General features: G+C 34.4%; 1 protein-coding gene across 2 annotated transcripts in view; it reads left to right on the top strand.

Moving 5' to 3' along the window:
- Nucleotides 1-26,602, top strand: part of LOC131052748 (uncharacterized) — a 239,833-nt gene that overhangs the window by 34,455 nt on the left and 178,776 nt on the right. Inside the window, exons 2-6 of one of the 2 annotated variants that reach the window (XM_059209505.1) lie at nucleotides 11,151-11,268; nucleotides 11,354-11,909; nucleotides 12,006-12,260; nucleotides 12,513-13,157; nucleotides 13,252-14,881. In XM_059209505.1, coding sequence (XP_059065488.1) covers nucleotides 11,151-11,268; nucleotides 11,354-11,909; nucleotides 12,006-12,260; nucleotides 12,513-13,157; nucleotides 13,252-14,881 — 3,204 coding nt within the window. Of the gene's footprint in view, nucleotides 1-11,147; nucleotides 11,269-11,353; nucleotides 11,910-12,005; nucleotides 12,261-12,512; nucleotides 13,158-13,251; nucleotides 14,882-26,602 lie in introns of both variants that reach the window. The other variant, XM_059209504.1, reaches the window with a different exon arrangement.

Here is a 26,602-nt window from a genome sequence, read left to right as displayed (position 1 = left end):
ATAATTGTTATCAAGTCTCGAATAGAGCGGAATGCTCTCATTCAGAATCCATGTCAATATAATGCGAGTTCAATGAAAAGAAAGGTCATTAAAGAAATGTAATTTCAAAGGATCTGTTCATCATGCCTAGGAGAGGGTAATCAAGGCTACCTAAAACCATTCATAAGTCTTACTTAAAGTAGAAATTGCAAATATTATTGTCCTACATAGGTTGAGAGGAGATGAAGATGCTTTAAACCTAGATGAGTGGGTGTTCTTCTTTTTCAAGTTATCTATGTTGGACAAATGTACCTTTATTGGGCAAAATGAATTAGAGATTGTTTAAGTGTTGAGTGTTATAGGGCGTGTGTTGTCCGTGGGTCCAATGGGCTGCTTTGGCCTCGTGGACGTTATTAAAATCCATCATCATCATCATTTCACATGGCATTCAGGGTATCTTTGTGTTCATGTGAACTTTTCTTCCTGTTTGGGCTCCTTCATTGTGAAAATGAGTTTAACTACTAAAAAAATGTTGAGTGTAAACCCTTATATGCCTATTGCACCACCAAAGAAGCCACAAAAATGGCAATAATCTAAAACATGTGAAAAATCATGCAGATGAAGAGCAGTCCGAAAGATTTAACGAGCAGTCAAAGAGCGAGTTAAGAAGAGTTTTCAACCAAGATCAAAGATTGAGGTAGGATTTCAACCCAAAGTCAACACCTTACATTGCAAAGGAAAAAAGTATTTGCGTTCAATTTAGATTGTTTATTGATAAATATATAATCGTTATCAATTACTTATGAGAGATCATAATTTGTGAATATTATATAAGGAGGGCAAAAATAAGATGTTTGTTGAGATATGATGACAACCCCCAAGGGTTAATAGTCATAGAAACCACATAGATGTCAGCCATTAGGTAGAAGACAATGAGTAGAACAATGGGAAGATGATAAAAAATAGATGGAGTAGCAAATGTTACAATCCAAATAGAAGTTTTATAGCAGCCAAACATAAAGATTAAAAGCTCATGCCTAATGGATAGGTCTGAAGTGCTACAGACAACAAGGGTGGAAAGAAAAGTTTTAGAGATGAAGAAAACACATGCTTAGAGGGATTTCATTGACACCAAGGAGTAGAGATTTGTTCTTGGCCTTGAATTCCTATGAATGCATGCAAACCATTGCCAATGATAAAAGATATAGGTTTGTATAAAGAACCAATAATGGAGAATATGATATTCTTAGGAACATAAGAATATAAGCATGAATCTCAGAGTAGTCACAACATCAAAAGACAGTCCAATGATAGATTTTGAGATCTCTTTTTGGCAAAGAAATTATCAAAGGGTGACAGTTGAGATTTAGGAGAAAGTGGAGCCAATCAAAAGAAGTTTAATATAAATGAAAACAAAGATCAATAATACAAATCATAGCAAGTATGTCCAAGGATAACAAAGAAATTCACCACAAGTATAGGGAACAATGCCAAGTTGGTAGTTATGTAGTCCAAGACAGTTCAAGGACAAAGGCATTGGAACTTGTAGAAGTTTTTTTATCATCCAAATGGTATGGGGCAACAAGGCTTTATGACAAAAATATAACTATGTGAACAAAGAATCATGTCAAGACATAAAGAGGTAAGGTGGTATCCTTACGATCAAAGTATGACAATTACCAATATTATGAAGAGAACTCACATGAATAGATCTAGTCACCTATGCAAACATTTTAGTCATCTTGTGATAGTCAAAGAGGGCAATAGTAATAAGTCTTCATAATGGAAGTCCATTAAAGGTGGTAGTCAACATAGTGAAAAAGCCTAATCATGTTTAAAGCAATAGGCAACCCTAAGAACAAGAAAAAATAGTCATGTGATAATGCATAGGACAACCTTAATGCCCAAGTTTAGAGAGCATACAAGATGAATAATGATAGTCTATTTGATAAAATGTCATTGTTACGTGAAGATGACGATCTATGGCTATTGTGAACAATGTATGATGCAGTCAAATACAGAGCATAGTCAATGATATAAAATAGTGAGCATAATCTTCAAGATTTTTATGAAAAAGCAGAAAATTGATAAGGTCTGCTACAAGTCTAGATTAGTCGCTCAATTGGGAAAGAGTTTGGTTGATCCTCTGTTCATGCCTCCATTAGCGATATTGGGAAAGAGTTTGGTATTAAGTTTGGTGTTGGTGGAAGGTTTAAGGAGGTACACTATCATCATAATTAATGTTAGAGAATGGCCATGAAAGGAGTGACTGTCCTAAGTGCTTGAGACTGTCACAAAAAGTGAGTGTTGCAGCAGTGAATCTTCCTTTGACCTTTGGGTGGTTGGGAGGGTAAAGAACCATGGTGGTATATGTTGAGTGGTTGGGAGGGTAAAGACCCACATATCAACTATCTACTTTGACATCCTAGGATGGTGTCCACCTACTCTAAAACCTTATGGGCACTCTCTGTCTGATACTAACATATACATAACATGTGCCTCTCATATAATCCTATGTTGGCTAGGCCCCACCATAATTAGAAGATCCTAACTACTGCCCTAAACCTTGCATTGACTGTCACAATTTGACAGTGAGTTGAGTTAGTCCATTAGTGAGATTGGGAAAGAGTTTGGTATTGAGTTTGGTGTGGGTGGAAGGTTTAAGGAGGGACGCTATCATCATAATTAATGTTAGAGAGTGTTGTCAAGAAGAATGGCCATGAACGGAGTGAGTATCCTAAGTGCTTGAGACTGTCACAAAAAGTGAGTGTTGCAACAGTGAATCTTCCTTTGACCTTTGGGTGGTTGGGAGGGTAAAGGCCCATGGTGGTATATGTTGAGTGGTTGGGAGGGTAAAGACCCACATATCAACTATCTACTTTGACATCCTAGGATGGTGTTCACCTACTCTAAAACCTTGTGGGCACTCTCTGTCTGATACTAACATAGACATAACATGTGCCTCTCATATAACCCTATGTTGGCTAGGCCCCACCATAATTAGAAGATCCTAACTACTAAAAACACTAGATTCTTCCCTAAAAGGTTGTTGAGTCATAGAAGGCCTAGCTTGATAGCCCTATAGTCTCTCATACCTAAAATATCCTTGTGTCGATGATGGTCACATGTGACTACCCTATGGCCCCTACTATGCTCCATACCTTTGTCCCTAATATTGATACTATTGGGTTTTTCTTTGAAATCCTATAGTAAGTCTAAATTCTCCTTTGAAGGATGGGGAGGCCTATGGACACTTTAGTCCCTTGAGGTTACAAACTTCTCTCATGCCTGTTGTGTCCTCCCATGTACCTCCTTTTCCATAAGAGACTTTGCCATAGCAACCCTAAAGTCATTTGGATTGGCCATGTGTAGGAAAACTGAAATTTTGGGCTTTCCACCCCTAATGAAATAATTGACAAGTAACTTGTCTTGAATGTAATCTACAAACTACAATAACTCCAAAAACTAACTCTCATGTTGAGCCACTACGAAACCTCATTATGTAAATTGTGAAACTCATCTATGCATCTTTGTCAAAAATATTTTGGAATAGAACACACTTTGAAGCACTCCAAAATGGTATCCCATGAGAGGGTTTCCAATGTGAGTTGGTGCATTTTATCCTCCCAGTTTCACAAGGTGGTAGCAAGTCCTTTCAAAAATTGCATTGCAAATTATACCTTTAGGTTGCTCACATATAGATGCAACCCAAAGCATAAGTCCAAGCTAAGCAACCAAGACCTAGCCTTAACCCCATTTGTGGATCTTAAAAATGTAGAGGATTGGAGATGAAGCAACTCTCGAATATGATTCTTTGGCTCATGATATGTGCTTTCTATAGTCTATACCTCTTGTATTTATGCATGATGAGGCTAGGTAATGTGTATTGATCAATCTTCTATCTCCTCTATGTGTATTTCCCAAATTCAAGGCGAACTCCTAATAAGCTCCCAAGATGCAAGTATATGCTCCTCTACTACAAGTGGATCCTCATGAGGTGTCTCTGTTGTGGGTGAAAACCTATCCTGTATCACACCTATCAAATTCTATAAGGCTTGTAAGATTTGAGGTCCATACTTGGGCTACTCATCTTGGTGAAAAATCTCAAAGTGATATGACTCCTCTTCTCCCTCATGTGAATGTGCTCCTCTTGAAGCACTACGAGATGGATGATCCATCCTCATTGTGTGTGGCATCATATAATCCCAAATTAAGTTTAATTAAGTGCATGTTAAATTCAACGCAAATTTTCTGGTGAAAGAAAACAAAAAAAAAATATTTTGCCAACCACTCAATATAAAGAGCCTGATTACCGACTGTTTAAATTAAAGTCACACCCAACTTAAAAAACCAACAACTATATACGGACTCATGAATATATTTCTACTTACAAAATATCAACCAATCCAAAACAAGAAGTACCCATGTACTTAACTTCTAAAAACATCACCTGAGATATCCAGATCCATAAACCAATTGCACGGAAGTTTGCAAGACTAAAATACTTAAAGAAAGAAAGCCCAGAGCAGAGTACATTTTAGTTTTGTCTTTTCAACAAGATATGAAGAACATTGAATTCAAACTATTGAACTTCCGCATCCACAAGAAACTTAAAAGAAAACCTAGCTCACAATTTAAATTGAATACAACAAAGACAACAAATTAAAGAAATTGAAACATCTTATATAATTTGGCAGATAATCAAATGAGACATATGAATGAATTGGTTGATTACCCCTACCTTTTTTCTTCAATCGGATCTTGGCGGCACTCCCCACCCCCAGCTATGGAGGCCCTATCTACCTATCCTGGGTGACCTCAATCCAGAACATTCTGTTTCCCTCCTTCTAATGCCCAATGTCTTTGTGGATGCCAAAGGTCGACGGGACGAGGTCTAGGCGGGATTAATGATTTATCAAATGACTTGCTCTTTTTTTTTTTTTTTTGAGTAATGCCCGCGGTCGTCGGAATTTCGACGAATGGGGGCACTTTTTCTCAAAAAACACAAATTTCATTACCAATTCCTTCTCCATCGAAACCAAATGTGGAATTATCGTAAGAATTCTGACGAATTCTGGCATTTTTTCAAAAAAAAAATCAAATTTGGTCACAATATACCTTCTCCTTTGAAATTTTAGGCCAAATGTATTAGTGACATATCTTTATATGTCACTTCCAATATCTTTATAATCTCCATCTCACTTCTCTCTCTCTCTATCTCTCTCTTTTTGTCCATACATTTCTTTACACCTATCTCCCTTTCTCTCTATTTGTCAATATCACCCTATATCTATATCTCCCTCTAAATATTGAGCTACATCGCCATCTCCCCCCCTCTCTATCCATATTTCTCCTCTCTTCTTCTCCTCTCTCTCCCTTGACCTATCTCTCTCCCTTTCTCTATCTCTACTATATCTATCCCCAGTTCCACCTTTGCCCTTCCCTCCCTATCCCCTATCTATCTCTTTATGTCTACCTCTCTATCTATTTGTCTCCATCTTCCTCTATCGCTCTATTTTAATCATTTCCTCTATTTTCCTCTCTCCCTCTATCTCTAGACATGTTCCTCCCCCCTCTCTCCTTCTCCCTCTTCCTAAACCTCTATATCTCTTTTCCTCTTTATCTTCATTTCTCCATATTTATTCTTCCATATCTCCCTCTATCTCTATCTCATTATCTCTACATATTCCTCTGCCCTTATATTGTTACAATAACCAGTGGACAACTGAGAGGGGGGGGGGGGTGTGAATCTGTTGTCAACAAGTTATATTAATCAAATCACATTATAACCTTTAACCAGAGCACATAAACATTGAACACCAGAATAGTAGAAATAGATACCAGTAAGCAATAAAACTTAAAAATGAAATAGAGAATTAACACAATGCAACCATACCACATAACACCATGATATGTATGTGGAAAACTCAGTAAAGGAAAAAACCACGGTGGGAAGCCTACCCACAGTTAGATGATACTTCTGTAGAAAGTGTGTGATACAATAAGGGGCCTGCACATGCATGAAGGCACATTGCCTAGAGCGTACTGCTCATTACAAAGGAGTCTCACTGACTACAAAGAGGTTATAACCACCTCAATATAATTTGGACAACAATCCAGAAGAATGAACTGCCAGAGATAGCATCTACCATGCCTGATTATAGTCCCGGTTAAGCTCAATATCGGAGGCCTTTGACCTCTTACATAAAACCAATTCGATCACCTATGATCGACCAAATCTCCTTCACATATGATATTTCATTCCATGACCATGAACATTACCACGATCTACAATAAGATCTTACATCAATTTATACAAACCCTAAGGCCTAAACCAATTAGGTCAGCCACCTAAAAGATATTACAATAAGATCATTACATACATCCATATTACAATGATATGCCATGTCGGCTTTAGACCAAAACATCATTAACCAATCCCTAAATCATCTCGGTAACGTGTAGAGAACAACTAACATGATACCGGTCCATAACCTACATAGGTACCAGACCTAATTTGGGTCCACCATGCCAAAGAAATGTCTCCAGTCAGTTGAGCCACAAACAAAGATCATCTTCAGCATCTTGAATTCCATCTAGAAGACGCACCAACACCACTTGTGCATCCTGTCAAAGATTCCCAGTAAAAGTTCTGCTGGTAAAACCTTAAACCCTTACTGGTATAGGCTTACTAGAGTGTATGATAGCATCCGATCATCAAGTCAATACTAATTGACCAAAACATACTCCAGAAACATGTAACACATCAAACCAAACATATTCCATTGATCCAAACATGTTGATATTATCCAACTAATAGTCCCTTGTGCTGGTAACACAAGTTCTTCTACCGGTAACCAAAATCTGTTTGCCTGTAACTAACCATAACAGCTAGTGTTGACATCAATGACAAGACATCAATGCAACACATAATCAATTCCTTCAAATTGCCAACATATATCTCTCCATCCCTCTACTTCTCTACATATATCATTTAGTATCTTTATATTTGTCTTTTTATATCCGTCTCTTCCTCTCTATTTATTTATATCTACTATCTTTATCTATTCATCTCTCCTCTCTTGATCTCTCCTTTTCCTTCTCTCCATATTCCTCTCGTGCTTTTCCTTTTCCATCTCTATCTCTATCTCCATCTCTATCTCCTCTTTCTTCATCCCTTTATCTCCCCACTTTCTGTCCTTATATGTCCTTGTTGAACACCCAATATGATTGAGAGTGGGGTGAATCAGTCCAAAACATCAACAACAATTATTAATCAACTTATTTAACAATAGCACATTAACCATCAACACATAAACATTAAGCATCTACACATGAACACCAAATATATTTGGAAAACCCAAACATGGAAAAACCATGGTGAGGATTTAACTCACAATATGAATAACAATGTTTACAACATTTTAGGCATTTAGCCAAGGAGCACCAACACTTGAAGGACTTGCAGATCTAAGGAGCACAACTTTAGGCAAGATACAAAGAGGATTTGCACAGCTGAAGAACACTTCTTTATGACAAGATATAAACTGCTACCAAGGGACTCACTATCAATCAACAATGAATGAAATAACTAAATTGAAATTCAGAAGGATTCTCCCGATCGTGAAATTGTCCTTGAATAGTTGAATCAAGCGACCAACGTCATGCCAAACATCTCTGATATTCTCCATTGTCACAATACATTGTCTTGTAGATAATGTCACCTTCAAAGCTCATCTCAAATTGTCTTTCACATCAACACAAACTCAAATTTGCTTGCAAATTATTTGCATACGCTTCTTACACAATTCACTTCTCATTCGCACACGATTCATCCATTCACACATCTTAATATGTGATACAACATTGAAAGCCTAATTGAGGGTCGGTCAAAACAAAATAAGCAATATATTACACAAAATAAGCCGCCCAGACCTAAAATACTTAGATTGGTCTAGTCTGGGAGAAAGAGGGAACCAAAACATATCACAATACATCATTTCACGAATGATCCACTAGTCTGCACATGCTAACACATTCCAAAGGGCGTTACAAAGTCTAACACGTAGATACTATCAATTTGTCAGCCACATAACCATTTCCAATGCAAAATACTCCATTCAGATCTTCACATGCCAAGGTGAGACCCAAATTAACATCTCAACACATATCCGGACCAAAAGGATATCATCTATTAAACCGCAATGCAATTAACATGTCCGAAGGGAATGAAAAAAACATCTTGGACCAACATGAATAAAAGATGATTCAACCAACACCAAAAGCATATCCAGACTAACATCCATCCAGATAATCAAGTTTGGCACCAATGACAACCATACAAGCTTATATTATCCAACAATCTCCAACACTCCCTCTCTACATCTCTCGCTAATAGAAATACTTTGACATGCAATGGACATGTGAAAGTACGAAAAATTTTGGTGTATATTTTTTTTGTATACATTTGTATAATACATGAGATCAACTCCTAGGGCATTTAATATCTCTCTTTCTCTAATTTCTCATGTTTCTACTCTCCCTCTCTATCTTCATATCTATACGTCTCTCTTATCTTTTCCCACTTTATCTTCATGTCTACGTCTATCTTCCTCTTTCCCCCTCTATCGCTAGACATGTCTCCCTCTTTCTAGCCATCTTCTTCATCCCCTCTCTCACTCTTTCTTTCCCTAGACCTTTATATCTATGTCTTTGCCTCCATCTCTTCTTCTTCTTCTTCTTCTTCTTCTTTTCTATCTCTATTGTAAACATAACATGAGCCTATTTGTGATGGAGTTGTATATCATCTCTCCTTACCTCTATACCTCTCCGTCTCTTTACCATATATATATCAATTTTTTGATCTACCAAATCAATGTTTATCTCTCTTTACCTCTATACATTTCCCTCTCTCTACCATATGATCTATTTTTGTATACATCACAAATGTATGCAAAAATAAATCGAATTTTTCCCTAATTGAACTTTCACACCTATTCAAGGTACTCATTGCATATCAAGGTGTGATTGCCAGTATTATAACAGACTATATGTTTTTATGTTTATATACCTATGCATTGCACTATTTTAGGAAATTTCATAATTTGACACACATTTTAACCCAATTGTTAGTGCGACCATAGTAGGGAGTCATTGAGCAAGCAAAGAAGAAAACAAAACTCATGCCTGTTGCCTATTCACCTCTTCTCTGTGGTACGCGTGGTACGCCATTACTCTGATAGCTATAGAAAGTGAAAATAAAGCTTAAAAAAGGGGATTTGTGGTATCTATGATACTTGTATGGCATGAGAAAAGCTGTGATCTTTTGGGCCTAATTAGCAACTCTCTGTTACTGCCTTCAAAAAATGAGGAAACGAAAATAATAATAATTTTGTTCCTCTTCTCATGTCTGGAAAACAAAATAGAAGGAAAGAAGAAAAAAGTTAGTGCAGCATGAAAACAAGTATTATGTCATTTCCCCTTTTCTTCACATCAAAATATGAGAACAACCAATTTGAAGATGCTAAGAGAGTTTAAATAATGGTCAGCCTAACAGCTTATATGAAATTTGAACTGCACATAAAATAATCATCAGGATAGCTGCTTCCTCATTATAAATGAATGGGTGACAGAACAATCATAATCATGCTTTAAAACCAGTTTGCAATAATTAAGAATAAACGCAGTGTCATGGATTAGGGGCACGCTTCACTTTCAATGGGGTGAGATGGAACAGAAAGACAAAATCTAGAAAGCATTTTCGCTTGCCCTTCATATGGATTTAAGTTGAATTCGTCAAAGTGTATTCAAATTGAACACTAAACTCAAAATTAATTAGAATTCTGAGATAAAAATTACCCGAGTTCTTAGCCAGCAAATGTTTTCCGAGTTTCTTCGGCGTCGAAGCTTGGCAAAATGGATGGTCGCTGCTGTTTTAAATGTTTCTTTGAGAGAGTGAATGGCTGCGGTTTAAAGTTTGATCGATAGGAGAGGTAAAAGGCATCCAATTTGTGTTTAGATTCATAAAATTCAATTGGTGGCTTTTTTAAGTTTTTTAAAATTTTTGTTGGGTCTGAAAGAAAAAATAAAAAAATGCAATGGATTTTACTTCACTGATTTTCTGTTCAGCTGGATTTTTACTTTTCTTATTTTTTTAACATTGTAATATTATTCATAGAATAATTAAATTATTTAGTTAATTTAAAAAATATTATAAAATATGATTAAAAAAGTACAATTTTTAATCATCATAAGTGGATAGATGATGACAACTGATTGTGGCTAGAAAAAGATGAATCACAAAAAAACTCACAATACTCAATTTTCTAAGATTCTATTCATAACATCTAATGAATTTCTTCATTTAATGTCTTATGGTCAAACTCTTCTAAATATAGAATAGATGATATTATCAAGGTTTCTTTTTTTGGTCAATCTAAATAGAATTATATCTGCTGCATTTTTTTTTGTAGTATATAAGGAAGTAGGGTGGGACTATAGTTTGTTTCTATTTTAGAAAAAAAACTGTGTTTATACAAATTTTGTTTTGAAAACAAAAATAAAAATAATAGAATTTGCTATTTTTCTGTTTTTTAAATAAAAATATTGCTTTGATGAAATTAATAACAAAAATAACTTTTTTTTGTTTTAATTTGACTTTTTGTTATTTAAAAACATTGTCTTTATAAAATATAATAGAAATTTTATTTTTCTGTTTTTAAAACAAAAAAATACTATTATAAAAATAATAAAAAAATAAAATCAATTTTATTTTAATGTTTCTTTGTTTATTTTAGAATGTGTTTTTAATCAGTATGTGACTATGGGTAAATGAATTATTATCCTCTTAGTATTTTAGATGCCTACATAATCACTTCTTAACCTCTTAAATCGCGTCATCTATTCTTACCTATAGTGTATATTAATATTTAAATTGTTAAATTTAATAAAACTTTTATGTAACTTTTAAGGTCAGACAAAATGGGCGACTCTAGATTTTATTATTGGAAACTTTTGAGGGTATTATTTTGAATTTTTCAAATTTCGTATAGAGATTCGAACAGGGGAAATATTTTACGATATGTATACGAGTGTCTTTGGCAATGTCTTCAATAGAGCTTTTCTCCTTGCATGATATATGTACGATTTATTGTGCGATGAAATATTAGCAGATCAGATCGACACCATTCAATTAAGTAGCGGGGAATATTCTCAAGCTCGGTGTTTGATCGCGAAAACAACAAATTCACCTAGAAACAAGTCCTGTCAATCGAACAAACCATACAGCAGGTGAGGTGCATTTTATTTGAAGGTTGCTGTGTTTCTCCGCCAAAAGAATCCAACATCAAAACTCACTCATTATTTCGATTAACAGTGAGCGGAAAGATGTATTTCTCAGTCACAGTGGTAAGCAGAAAAATTTTGTTAGGCAGCTATACAGAGACCTCACAAACCAAGGCGTCTCCTGCTTCTTTGATCAAGATCGTGAAAGCTTGCCACTGGCAGAACATTTCCCCTCTCGTATATTTGAGGCCGCTAAGACATGCAAAGTAGCAGTTTTGCTCCTCTCGAAGGATTTCCTCGAGTCAAAGTGGCCCATGCTAGAACTCTCTGCTTTCGTGGAAGCCAGAGACACAACAAATCCCAATCTCAAAATTTTACCGCTGTTCTTCAGGATTTCGCCGGATGCTCTTAAAAACACTGAGGAAAACGACAAAAATTGGCAACAATTGGAGATATCCAGTGAAACGCCGGCAGAATGGCACCAAGCTTTGAGAGCGATACGGGGAATTAATGGGTTACCGTTCGCTGAAGGTGGCGATGAAGTGAAGTTTAGAGATGAAATAGTGAAAGAAATCTGGCACATACTTCCAACACCCTCCCCAAGGTATCATGTCCGTGGTATGCAAGGAGAAGCACGAATGTGTCAGGTCAAAACACCTCACTACCTCTTTTTCTTTTCTTTTGCTGTACTGTCACGCACATATCCATACGCTTTATCTAATTATTATATTTATTGGTTGCAGGAGGTAGCCAATTTCTTCAATGAAGTTCAGCCCATCAAAAATGGAATCCGTATTGCAGGATTGTATGGAATAGCAGGTCACGGGAAAACTACACTCGGCAAGGCTTTCTGTAACTTTAAACTGGTAGACTTTGAAGGTAGAGTATGCCATCTGGAATTTTCTAGAGGCGATCCATTCGAAAGAACAAAACTTGCCCTGCAGTATCTCACTCACCGCCCTCATTCGTATATGCAAACATTGACAAACCTAGATCAGGTGAACAATTTAATATGCGACAATTAGGGCCTATTTATGTTTGTGGTTATGATGTTTGTTATTAGGATTCGACTGCAAAACTACACATTTGAATCCCTATAAAAATATCATATTTTCGTATGATTTAATATATTTTCGAAAAGGTTCTTCTCTATATAAAATTCTCTTTACAACGCCTGTATTATGTAAATGACAAAACAAAGAGTCGGACTTGATGTGTAATTATTATGCATTTTCCATTATAACTTACAGGCAAAAGTTGAGTTATATAAAAGAGTGGAGGGCAAAAGGGTAATGTTGGTTCTCGACAATATCACAGTAGAAAGCATAGAGGAAGTGATGTATTATCTTGAGGCAGACTTTGGAGGAAACAGCTGGATCCTTTTGAGCGCTCGGAGTGGAGATGTTCTAGCAAAGAATTTCCAAATAGATGAGCTGTCATGCATGCACGTCCCAAGGCTTAAAAATGAAGAGGCTATAACACTCTTATTGCAAAGGGCGTGTCCAGTAGGGTCAAATTTAGGGGCAGAGAACAGAGAATTTGCTTTGAAGTGTGCAAACAGATGTTTGTTCAAAGAGATCAGTTGTGACAATGTTCCGAGAGCTCAAACATTTCATCCGTTGGCCGTGAAAGCTTTTGGCGGCTACCTGTTTAGCAAATACGGTTCGAATTTGTCAAAATGGGCTGCTGAGGTAGATGGGATGGTAGACAAAGCCCTTGATGGTTTGGATGAAGTGTTCGCTCTGCTGGGCAAAGCTTTTGATGACATGCCTGCCAAATACCGCACCATATTCATGCTTCTCACTGTGTATATGCTGCCCAATATGTCTGTCGACAAAGTTATTGAATGGATGGCAATAAATTGCAATGCAAAGATCACGTTTATTGAAAAAGCAGTGAGTTGAATAATTTCTTTTAAACGCTTTTTGTTTGTGATTTAGGTGTTCTAATTAAAAAACCATTGAAGGCTTAATTTATATATGGTTTCAGGTTCAGGATCTACGTGAGGCGGCATTTATTGAAGAATTTGAACCTGAAATTCGCATACACGATCTATATATTGAGTTCGCTCAAAGCAAAGCAGATAAAATGGAGAGATGGCTGTGGTGGAAGGAGGACCTCCAATATGATCCACGTGGATTAATTTCAGAAGATAAAGACGGGTTCGAATTAGCAAAGTTGGAGCAATGCAGGTATGAAACGATCGAACTGGAGTACGTTGGAAATCTATTTGTGCTTCAGCTCGTAGATGTACAGGATATGAGCACGGTTGACTTGGGCCCAATGAACAAGCTCAGAAGTATCACATTACGCGATTGCAAAGTCCTGGAAGCACTTGACGGGATGGAAAAGTTGCGTGACCTGGCGTGGCTTCAGATAATAGGGGTAAATCCAATGTTCAAAACTCCCGATCTAAGTAGACTCAGAAGGTTACAACACCTTGAGATCAATATTGCAGGCAGCCATGTGCCCGATCAGCTGGGAGATCTTACCCATTGTTCTCGTCTCAGAGAGATTTATGTTATCTGTCCACACCTCTTGGAGTTCCCAAGGTTAAAGGGTATGAAGAATTTAGAGAAAGTGGAATTTAGTTTGTGTGACGAAGTGAAGGGGCCCCTGGACTGTACAGATTGTGTTAAGCTTCAAACTATTGTCCTCAATGATTGCTGCCAGATGACTGCCTCACCGCTCCTCAGTGGATGCAAGAAACTATCCAAGCTCATTTTGTCGAAATGTGATGCAGTGACAGCTTGTCCTGATGTAGATGCGCCAAGTGCTTTAAAGACACTGGAGTTGTCCATTTCATCAAAAGCTGCTACGGAGCCTAAAAATTTACAGTTCTTTTACGAACTAGAAAATCTTCAACTATATAATATGGGGGGACTAATAGAGCTTCCGAGTTTCAAAAGATTATCAAATTTGACTCTGCTGGAACTTGTCAAGTGTGCTATAAGAGAGCCCCCAGATCTTACAGTTTGTGACAGGTTGGAGAATGTTTACTTTTTTCAACTAAAAAATTTAGTGAGATTTCCCACCTTCTCAACACTAAAGGAATTGAAGAAATTAAGTTTATGTGACTGCACCAGTGTTCAAGATCCTCCGGATATTGATGGATGCCATAAATTACAGGTGTTTCATCTTCTATACAATAATTGTATGAAAGGACTTCCAAAGATGGATAAGTGCGCACAATTAGAGGAAATCCAAGTAAGTTGGTGTTCTCCGGGTGAGGTCCAATATCAGGGATTCAATCCCTACAGTTGTCAAGCCGACGACGATCTTGAATTTTGTCTGGAACACTTTAAAGACGAGAAGTTCGGGAAGATAAGTAGTGTAAGCATGCCAGAAGCATTACAACAGTGGGAGTGGCTGAAGGGCAAGCCAATGCTGGTGAAACGGTATTTCCGTGGACTGTGGCTCTATTACTCTCTCACAGCTCCGTATGAAGATGGACCATCGAAGGAATGCAAAAAAAAAACAATTATTCTAGGAATGATGAATGGCGAAGTGACGCCTTCCCCGACAACGGCCAAAGACTCTCAAGATCAGTATTGGTTGAAAAAAGTGGAAGGGTATTTTGCTGCACAGAAGGATATTGCGTCTGCAATTGTCACCTCAGGTAAGGTTTTAATACCAGCTTTAAATAGTTTCTATAGGGAAAAAAGGATGACGAAGGTTATTCTTATAATTTTAAATTTAAAATATATGGCATATTTTGTATTCCATTGTTTTTAAAAGCCTTATATAGAGTAAATTTGTGTTTATATTTATTTAATAATGGTAAAAATTGGATATTTATTTAAAATTATGTTTAAGGATCTTTCTTAATAGGGACGGTAGAGTTACGTCATAAGTGTCTAGACATGAAGCTATTTGGACTCTTCCAAAGAAAATTAAGTAAAAAATAACTTTGACGGGGCTTTAAAGGTAATCTTAGGGTGTTAGGGACATGTCATATTATCAGAAATGGGTTAGGATATGTCATTGGTTTTGCCTCCAAAAATATTAAAGAAGGCACTAAAAACGAAGTAGAAAATCAGTTCTTATCCTTGGCCTTCAAATTTGTAAATTATTCAATTGCCCTAATGTAGAAATAGGAGGGGATTCAATGATAATTGTTAATGCAATTAAACAAGGCAAATCTTTCTATTGAATCAACAATGAAGCTGATTTCCTTGCCAATCTAACAATAAGTTTGGTTGAACAAACTATTACAAGTCTGGTCTAACTCCTTCAACCAAGATTCTATCATTATCCAAACACTAATGGTTAGCTACAAGATAGCACCTTTCAAGTAATATTTTAAATTATTTTTGCTAGTGGATATAAGTAATCAATATAAATGCATCAATTTGTTGATATCAATTTACTGGTGCCAAGTGATGATTCATTATGGTAATATTATGTTTATCCATTAATGATGTCTAAATAATAAATAATAATGAACTTTCTCTTTTATTTACCCCATTTCCAATGCATTTAGTTTCATAATTTTCATGTAATAGATAGTCTTATCTATTTGTTTGGTGTTAGTGAAAAAGGATGAGAAGCATTTTCAAGTTAAAGAAGGGCTATATTTTATTTTCTTGGAATGGGTTCTTGTTGAAATGTTCTTGTTTACAGATCATAGGTATAGGGTTCATTATAATGTATTCTTTATGTTTGTAGCTGTTCTCTAGACCTTGGGGAGGATAATGATACCATAGAGAAGCTCCCAAAAATGTTAATTTAAAATAAATTATTAGATGGCCTTGATATTATCCTAAATGAGGCTATCATCAGTGTTGGGCTTCCTCCAAACAATGGAATTCTATGCAATAATAATAGGATGAAATGGAAGTCTTTTATCACCACAAATAACAATTTAAAAGATTTAAGTCATAAGTAAAAGTTCAGTAAAGGAACGGCTTTCTTCAAATAGTTGTTGGGCTTAAGTCCATTGAATTGATGGAGTCTTCCAATTAGTTAAGTAAGGCTTAGTTTAAATTCTATTGTGGTTTTGTTATTAGCTTCCTTTTTGTGAGCAAGGCAAGTCTACTTATTTTAAAGGAATGACGTTTGTATCAAGCATCAAGATATTCTGTTTTAAGTTCCTCTTAAATGAGAAAAACCTTGAAATGCAAATATTTATCATTATTAATTTGAAGGGAATAGTCCCCAAGACAAAAAATTAAATCAATAAAAGAAATTGTTCAAGATGTGCAAAAAAGATAGAAGAATAATCAATGTTCACATTAATTTCAAAGAATTACACCTACATACATCACTCTTGATCCATTACAAACTTGTTTGTTATCCTCAATCATTGTTTCAAAACTCTATAATAAATAATCCTAAAGGATTGATTTAGGAGAGGCAACCCTTATAATTTAGTAGATTTTTAATAGTGTTTATAAATTATATTTTCTCTATCGAATTTAAATATGAAAAACAATGAAAATGTATTTCAATAGTAAGACCTATGCTAGCTCATTTCAATCAAAAAGTTTTCAAGTTTATATGTTAATTCAATTATGTTAGAATGAAGATTAATTACACAAACATAGATCTAAGTCAAATTAAAACACAAGCAAGTTTCAATAGTTTAATTTATTCCAATTCATTCCCATGGGTATATATTTAGGTCTACACACAAGTTTAGATTCATAGGTGCAAATATTAGATTAACAAGCACAATTTGAGTTTGAGAAAAAAAATAGATAATTTGAAGATTTTAAATATCTATCTAAAAAATCAAGTGCTAAAATCTAGTATAATGAATGACATATTAAACATCACTTTTTCATAACCCATATATAACTTAACATTTAAATTTTTTAGCACAATTGTTATATTTAAATTAATGGATAATTAATTAATAGAATTAATTAATTAATTTTTTAGTTTAAATAAATATTAAAATATATTTCTATAATTATGACAATATTTATATTAATGGTTTCTCCTCCTCATGACATAAATATTCTCATAACAATATTTTGTAAATTGCTATTTTTGTTTAAAAATCATTTCTCATGCAATTTAGCATTTACATGACATTAGTTAGTTACTTTTGCATCAATATGGTCAATAGGTTATTTTTAATTACTAAAATAAAATATAATTATATAATCATAGAAATATATAGATTGCAAATAAAAATATATAGATTGTGAATTAAAATATATTTATCTACAAATGTTAACTTAGAGTAATTAGTATAATATCTTTAAAACATCTATATAAAGATGTCAAAGTCTAGTGCTTTTTTAATAGATATATTCAACATATTTTTAATATAAATATTAAATATTGTCAAATATCTATTTAAACTACATGTTATATCTCTCTTGGAAGGATTGAGACTAATAATACAAGTTTGGATCACATCTAAAAAAAAAATCATACTTCCACATGAGATCATAGTATTCCCAAATATGTAAGTGTTTTATTAAAAATGTTTAGAATGAAAGAATCTTGGTGGATTGGCCAATCAAATACATAGAATAACCTTGCTTATATTGGCAAGTTGAGACAAATAATGTAATTAGATTATGATAAGTGTCATTATTATGTGATGTGTGCCAACATCTGACAACTCAAGATAACATGCAACCTTATCTCTAAGTCAAGAAAATCTAAAAATTAATCTTGAACCAATTCACCAATTCATGTCTAGCCTTGGAGTAACATTAGCAATAGATCTTGAACCATTATGGATAAGATGTGAAAATGTTAAGAAAGGATAATTTTCTAGTGGAATTCAAATTAGTGACAATAAATTCATGACTCTTGAAGGATGCCATTGGGTTATGGAAAGGGTTGAATGATGTTGAGATCTAGGAAGGGAATCCCCTTGTTAGAAATCAAATAAGATCAATTTATAGAATATTTGGAGCTTCAATACCACTTATAGATGATTCTTGATATATCCAAAATAGACATATTCATGTACTATAAGAAACAAAAATAAGAAAAATTAACTAAAACATCTTTAATGGCAAGGATGTTTTTTTTAATCATTGAGAATATTACGAGGCCTTGATTTTCATTTATTATTGAATTCAAAATATTGATGCAATACCAGAATTTTAAAACTTGTTCAACTTGCAACATAGAACAATAATTAGTAATTTTCTCAAGATTCATGATAGAAAAATTATTAAATTAGAATTGGAAGTCAAATGTCAAGCATAATATCTTGTTTTATATAACTCAAAATATTCAATGTTACCACTTTTTGAAAGTGTCTTTAGTTACTCTCTCCAAATCTTGAATTTCTTCTCTAAGGCTTTTGCAAGGTATATGAGCTTCTACAAATGCTTAATATTTCAGGGAAAAAAGTGTTAGAAAATAAAATTTTCCAAGAGTCTTAGGCCAAGTTCTTTGATTATGATGAAATGATATTTTATCTAAGGTTTTTGGGCCTTGTAAATGTAATGTAATGCTAAAGTTATTTTGACCCCAAATACCCTAAAATTATGCCAACATATTGAATCTTGGAAGCATCTTAAATCAATATGTGATGCAGGAGCATCCAAGGGTGTAAGAGCAATCTTGCATAGCCCAAAAATATTCCCTAAAATTATGATAACATATTGGATCTTGGAAGTGTTATCACTTAGGTTTTTAGCCTAGCTAAGCCTAGACTCAGCTAACTTGCGAAAGATGGGAGCACTCTTAGGCCTGTGGGTAACCCATCAATTAGAGTGAGCCTCCAAATAAAGGGCTAGGTCCCTTTGGATATCACCTAAACTTAATGATTTTGATTGGAAAAGGGAAGAAAATGCTTTGAAAACATAAACCTACAACTTTTCTAAGGTAATGCACTAATATTTCCTTTCCTGGTTTTAAATTGACTGATTACAACTAAATCAACAAAGAAAATAGATATGTTCACAACTTATTCATGCATAAGTTGACCATAAACATTTCATATGAAGGTGTTTTGTTTCAATTTTCATAAAGATGAAGTAATTCATACAATAGTGCTAACTGAAATTAAGTTTTTAACACAACATATAACCAGATCTAAACTTAAGACTGCTTGCCAAAACATTGCATAGATGAGATGTGTAGTGTCCTAATATCACACCCTTGTACAATTTTGACCACATTGGGTCCCTACCTTAGTGTTTGTGCCCCTATGCCTGATGGGGACCTTATTCTATTCACATCACTCAAGAATGCCTTTATTTTGACCCTAGACATTATCATAGCATCTTATCTTAGCCTTAAATAGGGGTAGGACCAAGGCACCACACTTTGGTCCCCCCTAATTGGGGCCTCTTTAAAACCCTTTGCCCTATTTCAAATTTGAGTGGGATTTCTAGCTCAATGTTGGCTCATGTTAGGAAATTACAAAGTTTTTCGATGAGAAAGTATTAAAGGAGACTTCCCTCTCTCATTTGAACATCCAGAAACCATAATATCCATAAATAAGAAAGTTCAATTTCACATCAAGCATTCAAGCATACAAGAGCAATTGAGAAACAATCAGTTTTCCTTCAAGCTTATAAGTAGCAACGAAGTCAAGATTCAAGCATTGAAGTAGACATTTTCATCCTATTTTATCAAAGACTTGATGAAACCCTAATTCTGTGTGGATACAAATAAAACTTCACAAGGAGGTATATCATTTGGTTTTCAGTCATTATTCAACATCTCCCTCAAAAGAAGAATCTTCATTTACATCAATTTCAATTATCTTTATCTCAATTTCAGGGTTAATTCCAAAACTAGGGTTTGACCAATGTCAAGCCCCTATTCCCAACCTATTCCCTTTCTTTCTATGTCAAAGACGAATCGACCCCGCTTTGGCATGCAAAAATTTAGGAGGACTAGAGCGACGAGCGCTCTGGTCTTGATATTTTTGGAGCTTTTACAAGGATGAGATCTGAATCTGCAAATCTTGCTCCAATCCAAGTGCGTGACTCAATTTGATGAATGTAGATCACTGTTTCCACTTTTTTACCTTCATTTTCAACACTTTTCCCTAGTTTCAGCATTTCAACTCACAAAAGAGGGCAAAATAAATCTCAACACCCTTGAATACATTCAGTATTCAGTCCTTATTACTATTGATTTGTGGTTAAATCTATTAGATTCACCCCTCTTTTGAATGTAATGATAAATTAGGGGTTTTCATCCCTCTAATAGGGAAAACCCTAATTTTTCACCGATTACAAGATGAAATCTAAAAGATTGAAATATCACATTGGATTTCATAAAAGATCATAAAACACCATGAAAGTAACAAGATAGTAAGTAGGAACAACGATTTTTCTTATCGTATTTAAAGACAAATCTAATTGCAATACATAAAATGTTTGATAAAACTCAAGAGATTTTAGTTACAAGTCAAACTTTTTTGTTGTATATACAGAGAAGAAAAAAAACTTTCAAAGAAGAGGTGAAGTTGTCTTTATTGAGAAGAAGCTCCAACAATTTTGAATTCAAAATTTGACTCCCTTTGAATTTGATACTTCAGTTATCCTCCTTGACTGGTGGTATGAGATGAGTATAATTGAAAGTGTGGATGTGTTGGCTGCTCCATGTTCTCCTTCAAATTAAGTTTCAAATTCCTTAAATTAGGACCAAGTGACTATTGAATTTCAAAAGTCAGTTGCTTGGACGGATAGGCTTGAAAATCCCACGAAAAATGGTTTGGAACTGAGGATAACTTGCTGATTTCACTCTCCAAACTGCCCTTGGTAGATGCCCAATCTCTATGGAGTCTCTAATTACACTAGAACTATCCATTCTTCTCCAAAACTCTTTGTTTCAAGCCTTTAATTAATGACATTTTAAATTTGAATTTCAAACCCCTCTCTCTATTGATGAGTAGTATCCTCATCCAAGCCTTAACTAGCCATTTTTTAGATAGGCTTTCATGAAATCAAACAATGACGAATGAAAGAGTCCTCATAGTTGTGCTTGCATTAATGATAATTTAAATTTGAAATTCAAGCTTCGAAAATCCCCTTTCTAAATTTGTCATGAAGCTCACTAGTTGTGCAATATGTACTCAATATTGGCATGCTTCATAGAACTATTCCTATTTATCTTGAGACAAAAATGATCGTGTTTTCCTTGGAGCTCACTATTATTAGATCTTTTTGTGGATAGTATGCATTATTGCTTTACTGTTGCATTACCATATCACTATGTTACAGTAGAAAAATCACTTCCTTAATCTCAAAGCTATATCATTGTTTAAACTGTTGCTACAAGGACTTGTTTGCATCAATTAATGTCACTACTTTTTCTCATGGAGGCCTTTTAATGCTTCAGTGCCATGCTTATTGTCTACTGATACAATAATGCCTTTAATTTCAATCGTATGATTAGAACTTATATAAGATTGTGACCTATTTTCATTATGACTTCATCATGACTGCCCTGAAAAATTTGTGACCTTTTTCACTGTCTTCCTTGAAATGGTACAGTCTTTCACTATTATGAAAGATTTCACTTGACTCCCCCTGACTTTGGAAACATAAATTAGTACCTCCTCACCATTTCCAATGACTGGTCTCAAAGTTTTATTTTGTTTGATAGTGATTTCATCACTGTATTTTGACCTAAGACTCTACCCTTGGACTATTGTTGTAATTACTTTTGACGATCATTAAGATACTAAACAATTTCATTTCAACAGGGACTATATAATATTTCAATTATGGATCTCTAAACAACTGTCCTCTCACATGCATTGGTCTCTTCTGGCAGACCTTACTCTTTTGATTACCTTCACTATCTTGACTCTGATTGAAAACACAGTTTCTATGCAACTTCATTAATTTGTCATTTTCTTATTCACTATTGTGACTAATCTTTTCTCTATCCTAGCATGCATAAACATTCTCTTTATGATCATATTGTCATTACTCTACCTCATTTTTTGCTACTTTGATCATGTTTTTTTTGTCTCGTGTAGCACTTATGGGCTTCTATTCTCCATCAACATATTATTGTAGTCTTTATGGAATTCCCTCTTTGCGACTTGGAGTTCTTGCCTTGAGCATTGACTCAGTAAACAAGCTGAAGTTTGGCAGTCTTCTATTGAATGAGCCTTACTGTTTCTTCTAAGACTACAAGCACTATTTCTACTCTCCAAAGCTTGACACAGACCTTGTGTATCTCAAAAGCCTTCTCAGTGTACTCTTCGTAAGCTATCATATCTTTGATTGGTTCTTTTTTAAGCTCTTTTCTTTATTTTGGTTTGACAGTGACCCCTTTGTGTTGATCATTATCCAATGTCAACGTCTCAGGCCTTTTGTTGTAATTGTCTTGTCAAATGTTTCCTAATGATTTCATAGGTCTGCAATAAATTACTGCAACAATGCTTTGATTGTCTTTTTGCTATTTTTAATGAAGTGTGGTAACAATCATGACTGTTGCTCCTACTGAAGCCCTTACTATTATTCAAAATTCACTATTCTATGGTGTGTTAGGTCTTCTTATGGTTGTCTATGGCTCTTTCATACATGCTTGTGACTATATCATATCATTTCATCAAATATTTGGTGCTTTGTCTTTGTACACAATTGCTATGACCATCTTCTTAAGAAATGCAAAATTCATACCTTTCCTTAATCATCAAAATGGTTGGCATGTAAATATTCTATTGGGCTTCTATATATTTGTATAGGCTTGTCATTTGGCAAGAAATCTTAATATTCGTATTTTTTCTGTGGCACAATATTGTCTTCATAAGCATGCCATTCTTCATGGTACCGACCTTTCTTCAACTACAATTTATCTTTGTTGGCCTTGTCTTCACTGTTTTTGAGAGCGTCGAGATTTCTCTCCTATATACTTTGGCATAGGGATCCATATTCTAACATTTATTGATTGATTCATTGAGATGTTTTGAGTTTACTCTATACATCTCTATTTTTAACAAGGACTGCTCCACTTATCATTCAATGAATGCCGCAACCATACTCTCACAAAGGGAACCTTGCTTCTAAAGTGTTTATGACTGTCATAAAGCATTATGCTACAAATCTTGGCATTTGCTTAAAAATCTTCAAGACTCTAACCATGCTTTCAGAATGGACAATGAGGGTTGGATTTGTCCCTTTGAGCTTTCAAAACCCTTGCATTTGTCATTGAATGGAAAATAAAAAATCAAGACCACCATGTTTAAACACGACTGTAGCTCCTCAAAGAAAGTCAATGAACCTTTTCAAACCATGAAAATCTTTGTTAAACAATGAAAATGAGCTCATAAAAAAGTGGATGAAACCATAAAGACAGTGAATTAGAACTCTTTGGAAACAATATATGGAGTCATTAGCATGGTGAGTGAAACCCTACCATGTTTCAATGACTTCCAACTTGAGGTCTGCTTGTCAAACCGATAATATTGCATGAAGTTCACTATTCTTTTGATGATTTCTGCTTTTTTGGAATGTACATCTTCTTGCAACTCTCTATGAACTGTTGCTTTAATTGAAAACATAACTCTTTCCATTGTGAAACTATTGTTCATTCATTTAGCTGCCCCTTTTTACTTAGAGTTTTCCTTTCTATTGCAGCTATTTTTGTGCAAAATATGTTACACAGGTTTGTTTTTATCTTACTACTTAGTCACAGATTAGGGTAAATTTTTCCATTTATTTTGAACGAATAAATGTGTAGACACTGAAAAATTGTCTTAAGTCTTTGAGACGACACTTTTCACTAACCTTTTTGGTCTAAATTGATTAAATAATTTTAATTATTTAATTAGTACTAATAATCTTCTTCTAATTTCCTATAATTAAATAATTCTTAATTGTTTAATTATTTTTTTTCTAAACTATTAGTTAAATAATCTTCATTATTTAATCAATACTCATCATTATCTCTTTTTAATCAATTAATCTTGATCTTAATTGACTAATCCTAACTATTCCTCTTTAATTAAATTAATTCATTTAATTATGTAATCCCTTTATTCTATGCTAATTATTCTTCCATGATTAAATAATTATTTTAATTAATTAATCCCTTTCTCCAATTATTCTAATTAAATAAATTTAAAATTTATTTAATTACCATGTATGGGTGAAATAAATAAATTTTATTTTATTATTTATGATCCCACTTATCTCTTCCACTTTCTAATTTTTATCTCCCTTATCTCTTCAACTTGCTAATTTGGTATTTATGAGAAGATAATTAAAGATTTTATTATAAATATTCTCATAATATCTTCCCATTTGCTTTCTTCTATCTTCATCCTTCCCTGAACGGTAATTAAAGATTTTATTATAAATATTCTCATAATATCTTCCCATTTGCTTTCTTCTATCTTCATCCTTCCCTGAATGGTAGCTTTGTTGTGCACTCAATAAGGTCCATCCATCTAACAAAAAATATTTTCAATCTTAGACATTCAATCAATCCAATTTTTTCTATAAATTGAGCTCTCATTGCTCATTTTTAACAACCATGCTTCAAGTAACTTTATGCTACAATTTTCATCTCTCATTGACAATTTGCTTTCCACTTGCATTTGCACTTTTAGGTGAGATCCACATCAAATTTGAAAGTGAAAGAAGAACAATGGAATCACATAGAGGAAGGAGGTTCTACACTTTGGTTTGGATTTTGTTTTTTAGAATCTTGTCCTCTTCTATTGATTGAATTCAGATTTTATTTTCATAGCATTTTATGTTTCATGGTTGCATAATCTAATGCTTTGACGCCTTTACCAAATTTCCTAGTTAAAAATTAAATTAAAATTCCCTCCCAACCACGTGATTACTTACATTCCTTTTCTTTCCTATTTTTTAAACTTTTTCAAGAAATAAATATAACAAAGGCAACTTTGACATTCTAAACTAATGACAAGGGCCTTTAACACTTGGAATGTATAAACAATCTTCCAACATATAAGAAACTCTTAAAACTAAACCCATACATTCCTGATTTAGCCCAATTGAGGGATTGCAACCGAGACAAAATGATTCTAAAACTCAGTCCAAGACAAAAACAAAATAAAATTGAAAGTTCTAAGATATAATTTTGACCCAAGGACGAAATTGGGTTACAGGAAGAATCTTAAATCAATATGTGGTGCAGGAGCATCCAAGGGTGTAAGAATAATCTTGCATAGCCCAAATTTTTTTAATTTAATTTGGTTAAGTTTGGAGAATAATTATATTTTCAATAAGGGCTAAATGCAAGCTACTATAGGTCTTCATGTACCTTGGAAAGTGTTGAAGGGGATATAAGAGGATAAATTATTTCAATATTTGTGACCTATGTTAAATGGAAAATGTAATTTTTATGAGTGGACCCATTTTAGAATTAATTATAAGGAAAAATAATGAAATTTCTTAGCTTGGCATTCACTTGAGAAAGTGGAAAAGCCATGCATACACGTCTTGGTGGTTGTAATGAAGAATGGGTAAACTCGCCTCCTTAGGAATCTACTTTGGAAATTTTAAAAGGGACCTCATTAGGGGCCCTTTTGGGGAAGTTGTGGAATCTTTTATTGGCTATGCGTTGATTTCCTTGGTGGCCATGTGTTGTTCACCAAGAGGGAGCGGGCATGGGATTATAAAAGGTACACAAATTCTATAGATCATGACATTGACTAGATGTTTTGTCATCCAGGGTGAGTGGATAAATTCAAATTTATGTGGATCATCCAAAATTGAGAAGATCAATCCAAAGTTGAGTGGATTAGTCTAGATTTGAGTGGATCAATCCAAATTCCAGTGGATCATCCAAATTTGAGTAGACCATTTAGCATTGAGTTGATCATTCAAAGTTCAATGGTCATTTTAAGTTGAGATTTTCTCCTTGATTTCAAAGTTGATTCATAGCTCTAGCTTGCAATATTTATAAAGCTCATGAGCATAAAGAATTGTAATTAATTCTAACATCATGAATTATAACCTTGTACAATTCACACCTCATATTTGTGCCCTTACTTTAGCATGTCCTATCTACATATTCGTCATAGGCCCATTTTGGCCCACTTTTTACTCCAAATCTGATGTCACCTAATTGAACAGATGAGTGGACCCCATCCTAGGGCCATGCCTCCTTATTTGTTGGTCTATTTGTCAATTTTTTTGAGGACAACGACATTGGGGTGTCACTATTTGGACCAAGGAACTCTCATCGCCTAGTTCCTCCTTAAATAGGACCCATCTCAAATATGGATGGACATTTCTCCTCCTTGATAGATTTTGGTCCTTGTGGCTCCACTTGACTATTGGAAGTCAACCAAATGGTAATTTACCTAGGGAACTCTATATAAGGACATCCTATCAATTTATTCTAATCTAAGAAGAAGCATTATCAGATTCATACCCCACCATTGATGCATCCGTCAAGTATTTATCATCAGCATTCT

The sequence above is a fragment of the Cryptomeria japonica genome, chromosome 8, assembly GCF_030272615.1.
Source record: "Cryptomeria japonica chromosome 8, Sugi_1.0, whole genome shotgun sequence".
Taxonomy (NCBI): Eukaryota; Viridiplantae; Streptophyta; class Pinopsida; order Cupressales; family Cupressaceae; genus Cryptomeria; species Cryptomeria japonica.
This window is presented reverse-complemented; position numbering and strand designations above follow the sequence as displayed.